At 36.2% G+C, this 11,299-nt stretch overlaps 1 protein-coding gene and 1 pseudogene across 1 annotated transcript; both read right to left on the bottom strand.

Moving 5' to 3' along the window:
* Window positions 1-1,195: 1,195 nt before the first annotated feature.
* Window positions 1,196-2,074, bottom strand: LOC146313995 (trace amine-associated receptor 4-like). Its single transcript, XM_084737040.1, has one exon. It carries the CDS (start codon window positions 2,072-2,074, stop codon window positions 1,196-1,198), a length of 879 nt encoding a protein of 292 aa, XP_084593166.1.
* A 6,607-nt stretch (window positions 2,075-8,681) lies between these two features.
* Window positions 8,682-9,634, bottom strand: LOC146313994 (trace amine-associated receptor 1-like; annotated as a pseudogene).
* Window positions 9,635-11,299: the final 1,665 nt, after the last annotated feature.

Below are 11,299 nucleotides of genomic sequence, written 5' to 3'. Positions count from 1 at the left end.
TCTTTCATAAACAGGTTTTCTGTTTACCATGACACTTGATGCACCATCTTATAGAGGAGCCTTTATTATTTCAGTTTATACTGTGCTCACATCTAATTATTCTAAATTAATTTGTCCTTAATTAAGTTGCCTCATACAAATTCCTAAATAATACTCAATGATGAATGGGTGAGTATGTGGGTAAATATGAGCATAAAGCTCATTTTTGCCCTAGGAATCCCCACAACAAGATTACTAAACTTGCTTTACCCAGGGGCAAAATGACAGGAGGCCAGGGACCAGTTAATGAACAAACATATGTTCATTCATTGTCCATAAATGCTTATCGTTAATGGGTCACAGGGGGCTGGAGCCTACACAGCTGACTTTTGGTGAGAGGCGGGGTATACCCTGGGCAAGTTGCCAGTTCATCAAACATTACTAATATAGCATTTAAAAAAATAATAATGAAATAATTCATAATAAAATAAAGTATTAGATAAAATGAATGAAGGCCCATAACCCACATTACTTTGAGTGTTTTTTTGATTTTCAATATGACACACTTATTAACCAGACTTAATAAGTAAGTTAAGGATGCAAGGATTTACAAATAAATCAGATGTTGAATTGCATTTAAAAATGGCAGCTGTATTTTAGATGTACTTTGGTAACATTTGAAACAGGTTACAACATTAAACATAACAGGATCCTCTTCCATCCTACCAGGAACAGAGAGAGCAGCATATTTAAAGTATTTTAGTCTGTAATACACACACACACAAAACTGTGTCAGTCAATTAATTTTCATTGTGAGTGAAGCATCCCTCTTCATTAAAATCTACACAGTATTGTGAACAATATACAACTTGTAAACTGATCCAAATGTTACTTCGAAAGGACTTTAGTCATCCCGCATTATCACTTCTTTTTCTATCTGAAGCCAAAAGAAACTATAAAGGCACTGACTAAAACCATTGCAAAATAAAGATCAATGTAATTCATTTATGAAGTTCTATTCATGGAGAACTTCAGAGCTGTACTCCTGCATTCATTATGCAGCATCTATGACTGAATACATACAGTAAGAAATGAGGAAAACTATGAGATATGTGGATCCTGTGCATAGTACAGTGGCAAATGTTATATGAGCTGCAGGAGAAAGAGATGTAAATCTTCAGAGTCAAACTAGTGATGATTACCAGCAAGTCATGAGTCAAGAGAGCTTAGAATGAGTAAAATCACCTTGAAATATTTTCCCAGAAATGATCATTCTGAAAGCTGATCGAAACCAGCTGTAAAAGAAACCATAGATGAATGGATTGAACACTGAATTTGACCATCCAACCCACCTACATACAAAAATCAGTGTGAATGTTGAATGTTCATTAATGAAAAAAATTGAGGCCCCAACAAGAAAGTAAGGAGACCAACAGAGCAGAAAAACTCCCATCACAATAGCCAGAGTTTTAGTCGCCTTTCTCTCCATCTTACTTTCAGACTTTGTGCTCTGACAGGTTGTGTTCTGGATGCTGCGTGCCTGTCTCTGTGCCACAATCAAAATCTTTAGGTAAATGCCACACATTACGATAGCTGGAAGAAAAAAATTAAATATTTCCTGTAAACCGTCAATTGAGAGGCTAAGAGCAGATAGAGTCCAGCTCATCAGGATCATGATCACAGTAACACGGACATTTATTTTAGTTCTGTACCTCAGAGGCTGACACACAGCATAATATCTGTCAACAGAAATAAAGCACAAGTTCCAAACAGAAGATGCACACAGATAGAGATCAACTTTGAAAAGCAGTACACAAGATGTTATCTTGATCGGTATCACACCAAAAGGCAAAAGTAAAATCCCAACAACAAGGTCAGCTACAGCGAGAGAGAGGATGAGGAAGTTTGTAGGAGTGTGGAGCTGTTTGAAGTAAATGATGGAGGTTATTACAAGAAGGTTCCCACATATTATGACAAATGATAAAGAGGCAACAAAAATACTGAATAAATACGTGGTGGAGGTGATTATTCCAAGACAGGTATTTTTCTCCTCAAAAACATCATCAGACCTGTTGACAAAAGAGTTAGGTTCCATGTATAAATGATCATCAATAGTGAAGAAACATTTGACATGCCTTAAATCAAGAAAATATAATAGATTTTAGTTTTCTGTAGAGAGAGATTGTTAATTTTACTGCTGATGCTGATTTGGTTTGTGCATCTGCACTGATGGGAGCTCTTGGTCTGTGTCACTGAGCAGTTTCGTCGGTTCAGTTATTCTTCAGTGGCTCATTAGCATATCATGGTCAAGGGCGTCCCTTGAAGGAGGACTCAATGAAGTACGATTTAGTCCTGCACTTCTGTGAACTTGCAGGACTCATAAGAGACAGATTAAAATTAGAAACCCATTTCCAGCCCAGTCTCTTTATTCTTCGTCTAAATAACACTTCCTGACACTTCCACGCTGAATGATTGCATAAGCCAACGTCCAATTTTTGTTCACACGTTTTTATTACTTTATTGTAGGTTTTGCTGTTACAAGTTATTAAACTCATCATTTATTTCATTCACCCTGTCACATTTATACAGATTTTATATTTTACAGAGTAAATGATGAAATAAACAGATAGAAGAAAGCGGAGAAAAGGGGTGAGGAAAATAAACAAGTAGAAAAGAAAGAAAAAAAGGGAGGTCCTTCTGTACTCTTTTAAATATAATCTATTTATTTAAGTTTTATTCTTCCACTGCATCTGTTTCTTTGACCCATTAACTACAGTTTCTCATGAATCCATCCTCCCTATTTCTCAGGACGTGTTTATTTCCATTTCTTTAATATCTTCGAGTGTTAATCTCCACACATTAATAGATAGTGACTTAACATTGATCCAGTTCCATGTAATTTCTTTTAATGCAGCTATTATTATTATACACAAATATTTATCTCCTCTGCTCTCTATTTCAGCTGGAATGATTCCTAATATAATTTTGTGTGGCTGTAATGATTTCTTTAAAATCAAAATACTTATGATTTGCTCCTGAGCTGACCCCCAAAACTTTTCCAACACAAGGCAGAAATAAAAAATATGTTAATGATGCGCTTCTTGTTCTCCACAGTATCTCCAACATTCAGCACTGTTAATTTCCTAAGCAAATTCTTTCCAGTATTTTGATTCTGTTGTGCTAAAGATTCTTCTACAAGTATCTTCTCAATCATTTTCTAATTGTTATTGCCATTTCTATTTCCCGTTTGTTTTTGGTGCTGTCTGTGTTAACTTTTGTTTCTCTTAAGATCTTTGAGATTTTGCTATTTTTACTGTCTGTTTTGTTTCCATGGCCTTTATATGCGCACTATCACTTGACTCCAGCAATGTACTAATACTGAATAAAAGGCTGAGAAGTGTTATCACAAAAGCAGAAACGTTATTTATAATAAGCAAGAATAAAGAAAGCAAAAAGCAGGGGCTGGAGCTGGAGCTGCTGAAAAGGAAGAAGATGATTAATAACCAGAGATAACCAAAAATGAAAGTGGATAAAATAAGTTTATTACAATTTTCACTAAAAAAAAGGCCTTGATATAAATTCTAAAAGAGTGAAGAATTCAAAAGTTAAAACCCAGCCCAACGTAACCAAAACTAAAGAAACTAATAAACTGAGCAGAGGCTGCTTGTTGGGAGGCAGACTACACGGAGGGGTGCTACCACTAATCACCACAAGTGGGCACAGCAATCCTCAAACAAAAATGGTGCAGTCTATGGTGTCACAATGCAACTATTCACATCCACAAGTGAAGGGACCTCACCATGGGTGCTTAGCCTCTCACCAACTCTCACAAGTATGGCTCTCCGCTCCTGAAACAAAGAAACTCATAAAAATAATTAAGAAAGTAAACAAGCAGGTATCCCAGTTGGCAGCAGAAATACAAAGTAACTCAAAACTGAATTCAATAAGGGGAACAATGACAAAAAAAAAATCTGCCTGGAGCCCCAACTATTAAATAGCTTATCACCATCACAATATAGAGGAAAAGATCCCGAGCCATAGACAGTCTTTGATATTTTAATTGATGAAATATGAACATTTTGGAAACCTGGTGTACAACATACTGAAATAGATTTTTGAGTTTTGTGCCCAACTCAAACTTTTACAACCTTTAGTTGAGATAATTTACTATTCTTCCTTAGATACATTTATAGTAATAGTTTAAGTTAGAGATACTCAAAAAAGGTCACAGTTAACTGTGAACCTGATTTGTTACAATTTTGTTGCCTTAAGATTATGTGGTTCTATTTTTTTAAATACAACATTTTGGGGTTTCTAGAATTCAAATATTTAAATTTATCTAAAGAAGACACGTAAATTATCTCAACTAAAGATCAGTAGTTGGTAAAACTTTTTCAAAACTCAAGAATTTGACTTGATGTACTATGTATGTAGTATGTTGGCTTGAAATTTTGAATTTTCTCAACTTTTTCGTAGACCTACAACAATAAAACATGAAAAATATTTAAAAAATATAATGTTATTCATTTCCATATCATTTTTTGCCAAAGTCACAGGGAGCCACTGAGAGGAGCTAAAGAGCAGCATGTGGCTTTGGAGCCTCAGGTCTCAGACCCCTGAACTAAACTAATAAACAGAACAAATAATGAAATGACATAAGTAAAGCTAAAACAAATGACAGCTAGAAGGGGGGTGGGGGGGGGGGGGGGGGCAAAGCAGCAGTGGTATATAGGGCAGGAGGACCCAAAAGAGGGGGAAACCACAATTAGCTGAGCTAATATTCACCACTGGAATATTCCCACCACATTAGCATGGCAGAACAGAACAATAATAATCCCACCACAATTAATTTCAAAATAACTAAGGAGCTTGAAGGATTTAGGATAAAATCATGAGTAAGCCTAATACTCTATTAGCTTACTGCTATTGCAAACAGAACATTTCTTACTGCTGCAGCTTCACATTAAAAGCAACTCATGAAACACTAGTTGACTTTTATATTAGTCACAGGAAATAATGATGACTTTGTAAGTAGCTTAGTTTTGCCACTACTACTCATCAAAAGTACATTTATAAAACAAAACGTGATTGACTGTGATTTTTGCCATTTTTGAACAGTAAATCAGTTTGAAATAGATAGTTGCAGCCATACCAGGAAAAGAGATAAATGCAGGCTGACCACGATATAACAGACGTGCCATGATTCCTTCTAGAAGGCCTGCAGGAGTGTATCTCCTAGGCAAGATCAGGTAGGGAATGGAATCACCATGTGCTAGCCAACCAGCTGGAGGTCTGGCTGCTGTCTGGCTCTAGAGCATGGTCTAGCAGAAAGGAGACCAAGGACCTGGACAATATGGACTCCCGGGAGTCTTAGTAAAACAAAACAATAGAAGCAGGAACAGGAGAAACTGGGCAACAAAAATAGTAGGTTACTGGGCAGTGGAACCTCCAGGACACTAGGCAGCTGAGGCTCCAGGACACTGGAAAGGTGAGTCCTCTGGGATGTTGGGCAGCTGAGACTCTGGGATGTTGTGAGGCTGATGCTTTGGGAGGAATGATGTAGGTGAGTGCCATGCTTCCTTCTAGAAGGCCTCCAGGAAGGTCTGGCATTAGTGCAAGGTCTAGCAGAAAGGAGACCAGGGAGCTGGACAATGTGGACTAGAAACTAGAAGGCTAGATGCTCGCAGGCCAAGGCATTTGAACATAACTGCTGTTGTCCCCTACATTTGATTCCCACATGTTAATTTATCTGCTAACTAACGTTTTGACATAAAATATGAATTTTCAGAACACCTACAAAATTTGAAAATGATGCCCCAGCACTTTGTTGCTATTTATTAATGTAAAACTGTTTTGTGAGAAATATCTTACCCTAAGTAGAAACACTTGATGCCCCATCTTGTAAAGGGGACCTTATCATTTTAGTTCATCTTGTACTTACATAATATATTCATCTAAATGATTTGTGCTGAATCAAGTTGCCTCATCCTAATTGCTGAATAATACACACTAGTGAATGGGAAAGTATGTAGGGCCAGTTTGAGGGCAAAAGTCATTTGTGCCCCTACAGGGTTACTGACCTTGCATTACCCAGCAGCAACTTTTACAGAGTGACAGGAGGCCAGGGGCCAGTTAATGAATAAACATTAATAATGGCATTACTTATCAGAAAAAATGAATCAACATTAAAAGGCCCATAACTCTTCTTTCTTTGAACTGGCATATTAACAAAACCTATTAACTAAATTTACTTGGTGCAAGGAATGAAAGATAAATCAAATTTACATTTACAAACTTCAACTACATTTTAGTTGTGCTTTCGTAACATTTGAAGCAGGTTACAACATTAAACATAACTGGAACCTCTTTCATCGTACCAGTAACAGAAAGAGCAGCATATTTAAGCTCTTTCATGATGAAATACACATGGGATCAAAATTATCCTTATTTCTCTATAACTTTTGCTCCTCTTCACCTGATAATTGCACTTTTCACAACCTGAAAGGCAACCATGCAAATCAGTCTTCTCTCTTACTAACAGCCTGATTTAGACCACCATCTAAAATTGGCATATCTGGCCCTCCTCTCTGCAAAAACCAATGTAAATCGGTTTTCATAGACGAAGGGCCACCTGGCAGCATAGTGGTGACCAGATTTGGCCCACTGGCCACACAGTGATTATCACTGCCCCACAAGGATAATTCAGCCCTGCCTGAACTGATACATAAAATGTCAAAGTAGTCTTTAATGGCAACTTTCTGTCTGACATAATTTTCCATTGCATTAAAACGTCTTCATTCAACAACTATGTTGTAATGTGGGTACATTGATTGGTCACTGATTAAACCACAGCAGAGATGAGATGTGAAAAAGTAGATGAATGAGACTGCATAAAATGAAAATGTACACATAGTCTTCAGATTTAAAGAACCCTGCTTGTACTGAATTGTAAATTTGATTCACTGTGAAACTGTCTCAGAAAGGCAAGCTGAGTTAAATGACCATGGTCACTATGGGTCATATAAGTCAACATTTTCTCTGCCTAGTCTTCGCTTCACAGCTTCTTCATAACTGAAAAGTGCAAAAAAGGATGCTTAATGTGTACACCCATGAATTTGTTATCCAAACAGAGACAAAAGTAATCCGGCATTCTTTACTTTAGACATTTTATTGCCATGCAAAACTCAGTTATCCTTCTTCATAGAAACCTAGACAATGCTGTGAACAATGTGCAACAATGTGAATGTGAACTGATTTAAATGTTACTAAAACGGCTTTGTAGTCATCCTGCTTTGTTTAATGTAATTCACAATGATGAGACTTCTGTTTCTTAGTTTTGTTTCCATTTACAGCCAGAGCAAATGATGAAGGTGATGACAGAAAATTACAGTAAGAAAAACATCATTTTAGTAGTAATTGTTCCTGAAGTTTTATGCACAGAGTGAACTTCAGAGCTGTACTCCTGCATTCATTATGCAGCATCTATGACTGAATACATACAGTAAGAAATGAGGAAAACTATGAAGTATGAAGATTCTCTGATGTTTAACAGACAATAACATTGACATCATCGTATGTACTGGTTACAGTGGCAAATTTCATATGATCTGCAGTAGAAAGAGATGTAAATGATTACCAGCAAATCATGAGTCAGAGGTCAGATTTGGCCCGTTAGCTGCAACTAGAGCATCACTGCCCTTCAAGGATAATTCATCCCTGCCTGAACTGACAAATAAAAAGTTAAGATTAAGGTAGTTTTGATGGCAACTCTCTGTCTAATGTAATTTTCCATTGCATTAATATGTAATCATTCAAAGAGTATTTTGTCATGTGGCTACATTGATTAATCACTGATTACACCACAGCAGAGGTGAAATGTGTAAAAGTCACACTGAAAACTGATTATTGACTAATTGAGAATGCATAACATGAAAACGGATACAGTCTTCAGATTAACAAAAAAACAACCTGCTTGTATTGTTTTGTAAATTTGATTCATTGTGAAGCTGTCTCACAAAGACAAGCTGAGTGTCCACTAATAATGACTCAGTGTTGTAAAGACACAAACTGCACTGGTGAAAATATAAATGAGCAGAAGAAGAAGTGTCAAAGCAGAGACAGAATGAGAACTTATGTACCTGCACAAAAAGTGATTCTACTGTAAAGCATGCAAATGTGTACATCTATAAATGTCTTATCTGAACAGAGACTTAAGTAAACCACTATTCTTAAGCTATTGTTGTGTTGGTAAAACTACAAGTTATCCTTTGTCATTATACTCAACAAAATGTTGTTGACAACTAATTCTTAATTCTGTGTCTGTCTGCATCCAAAACAAATGAGGAAGGCAATGACTGAAAACTCCTGAAATAGAAAGGTAATTTCAACATGAATTAATTCCTCAAGTTTTATTCACAGAGAACTTCAGAGCTGTACTCCTGCATTCATTATGCAGCATCTATGACTGAATACATACAGTAAGAAATGAGGAAAACTATGAGATATGTGGATCCTGTGATTATTTACAGATATTAACATTGAGATTATTGTATGTACTGTTTACTATGTACTGCTATCTGTGTACTGAGTTGTACATACAGATACTTCATGCATAGTACAGTGGTAAATTTTATATGAGCTGCAGTAGAAAGAGATGTAAATCTTCAGAGCCAAACTAGTGATGATTACCAGCAAGTCATGAGTCAAGAGAGCTTAGAATGAGTAAAATCACCTTGAAATATTTTCCCAGAAATGATCATTCTGAAAGCTGATCGAAACCAGCTGTAAAAGAAACCATAGATGAATGTATTAAGCATTGAATTTGACCATCCAAGCCACTTGAAGGATGCAATCACAGGAAACGTTATTTTGTAATCACTCAAAGGGTTAATGGTCTTACAAAGAAAGTATGGAGTCCAGCAGATCAGAAAAACTCCCATCACAATAGCCAGAGTTTTAGTCGCCTTTCTCTCCATCTTACTTTCAGACTTTGTCATCCGACAGGTTGTGTTCTGGATGCTGCGTGCCTGTCTCTGTGCCACAGTCAAAATCTTTAGGTAGATGGCACACATTATGATAGCTGGGAGGTAAAAGTTCATAACAAATTCCAAACTTAAATTCTGAGTGAACAAAAATGTGACACTTAGAGCAGAAAAAGTCCAGCTCATCAGGATCATGATCACAGTAACACGGACATTAATTTTAGTTCTGTACCTCAGAGGTTGACACACAGCATAATATCTGTCAACAGAAATAAAGCACAAGTTCCAAACTGAATATGTGCACAGAAAGAAATCAAAACTGTCTCGCACCTTACAGAGTGAGGTGAACTGAAAACAAGACCGTATTACAGCTGGTAAGACGCTAAAAGGCAAAACTAAAACCCCAACAAGCAGGTCAGCTACAGCAAGAGAGAGAGTGAGGAAGTTTGTAGGAGTGTGGAGCTGTTTGAAGTAAATGATGGAGATTATTATAAGAAGGTTCCCACACATTATAACAACTGACAAAGAGCCAACAAAAAAATATAATGAAGGCATGGTGGTGACTGCTGTTGTGCCAGATACATTCACTGATTCATTACTAAGATGCTTGTCCTCAAAAACATCTTTAGAGCTGTTGACAAAATATTTAGGCTCCATGCATAACTGATCATTTACAGCAACATAATATTTGTAATAAGATCCCTTAAATCAAGATCATTTATAGTATCAAGTTTTCAATAGTCAGAGATTTTCAGTTAATTTTGTGCTCTGTGTATTTTATAAAACATTGATTGGGTTTCTGCATCTGTACTGAGGGCACCACTCAGTCTCAGTGCCACTGAGCAGTCAAATTTGAGGTATTATTTTGTGCTTATTACCATATAAGGGAGTGGCATCTGATGTAGGATAGTGTGATGAGCAGCCTAGTCTGCGTACATGTATATTTAATCTCAAATATAATTTTAACTTTTATCTTTTGAATTGACCTGTAAAAAGCAAACAAACAACAAACAAACCTATACACACACACACACACACACACACACACACATATATATGTGTATATGTATATATATATGTACATATATATATATATATATATATATATATATATATATATATATATATATATATTTATATTTATTTATTTATTTATTTATATAGTTACACAGTCATCTGGGATGATAAACCAGCATGAAAACTTTTCCTCGGTAAACACCACCTGCAAGTACATTTGAAATCATTGAATAACATGCAATCAAATCAAAAGAAAACACACAATCAAACTAAGAGAGACAGTGTGGAGGTGTGAAGAAAAGATGGTCGACTGGTTTGTGAAACAAAGGAGAATGGCCGCCTCAGTGACCGACAGACATCATAACAATACCTCAGTCAACAACACGTTGGTACAAGCACATTTAAGTTGAGCAGTTCTATGCTTAGCCATGTATACTGTTACTACGTTGTGCCCAGTATGTTACCAGTACTTGGGGAAACAGCGGTTGCTTTGACATACAAATAAAAAAAGGCAAATTTCTAAATTTAGGGAATGTAACTGTGCCCACAGTGAACATAAAGCGATGGGTGTGTGTGTGAAATGTTTAAGTGAAAATATCCTGTCTGCTTTTTGTAGTTTTAGGACTGATTATAGAATAATACATGGGCACTGTGTTGGGCAGCTCGCCAATATATTAACAGTTGAGGTCTATTCATTATACTGTTTTATTTGATCTGAGCTGATTATTCACAGTGATTAAACTTCCATCTATTTCTTAATTCTGTGTCCACCTGCAGCAAAAAAGAGTGAAGACACTAAATGAAAACTACTGTGAGAGAAAAATCATTTCAAAATTAATTCTTAAAGCTTTCTTCACAGAGACAAAATTTCAGAGCTGTACTCCTTCTTCATTCATTATTCAGCATCTATAACTGAATGCATACAGAAACTAAGGCAAAAAATTAGATGTGTAACCTGCATTTATGTTGACACATTCACATGGCCTTAGACCTTAGAATGAGTAAAATCACCTTGAAATATTTTCCCAGAAATGATCATTCTGAAAGCTGATCGAAACCAGCTGTAAAAGAAACCATAGATGAATGGATTGAGCATCAAATTTGACCATCCAAGACACATTTAAAGAATACAATCACTGGAGCTGGTATTTTCTAATTGCTCAAAGGGTTGAAGGTCATACAAAGAAAGAAAGGTGCACAACAGAAACAAACAGATCATTTTAATTTATCTTATACTTAGATATAGATATCATCAAGCTGCCACACACTAATTGCAAAATAATTCACACTGAGGTACAGTGAATGGGAAAGTGTGTGGGGCC

Source organism: Lutjanus erythropterus, chromosome 15 (genome assembly GCF_056507025.1).
Source record: "Lutjanus erythropterus isolate fLutEry1 chromosome 15, fLutEry1.hap2, whole genome shotgun sequence".
Taxonomy (NCBI): domain Eukaryota; kingdom Metazoa; phylum Chordata; class Actinopteri; order Lutjaniformes; family Lutjanidae; genus Lutjanus; species Lutjanus erythropterus.
This window is presented reverse-complemented; position numbering and strand designations above follow the sequence as displayed.

Bases quoted from the DNA above. Each gene is read 5' to 3' on its own strand.
- LOC146313995 (XM_084737040.1), bottom strand. From the start codon at position 2,074: ATGGAACCTAACTCTTTTGTCAACAGGTCTGATGATGTTTTTGAGGAG.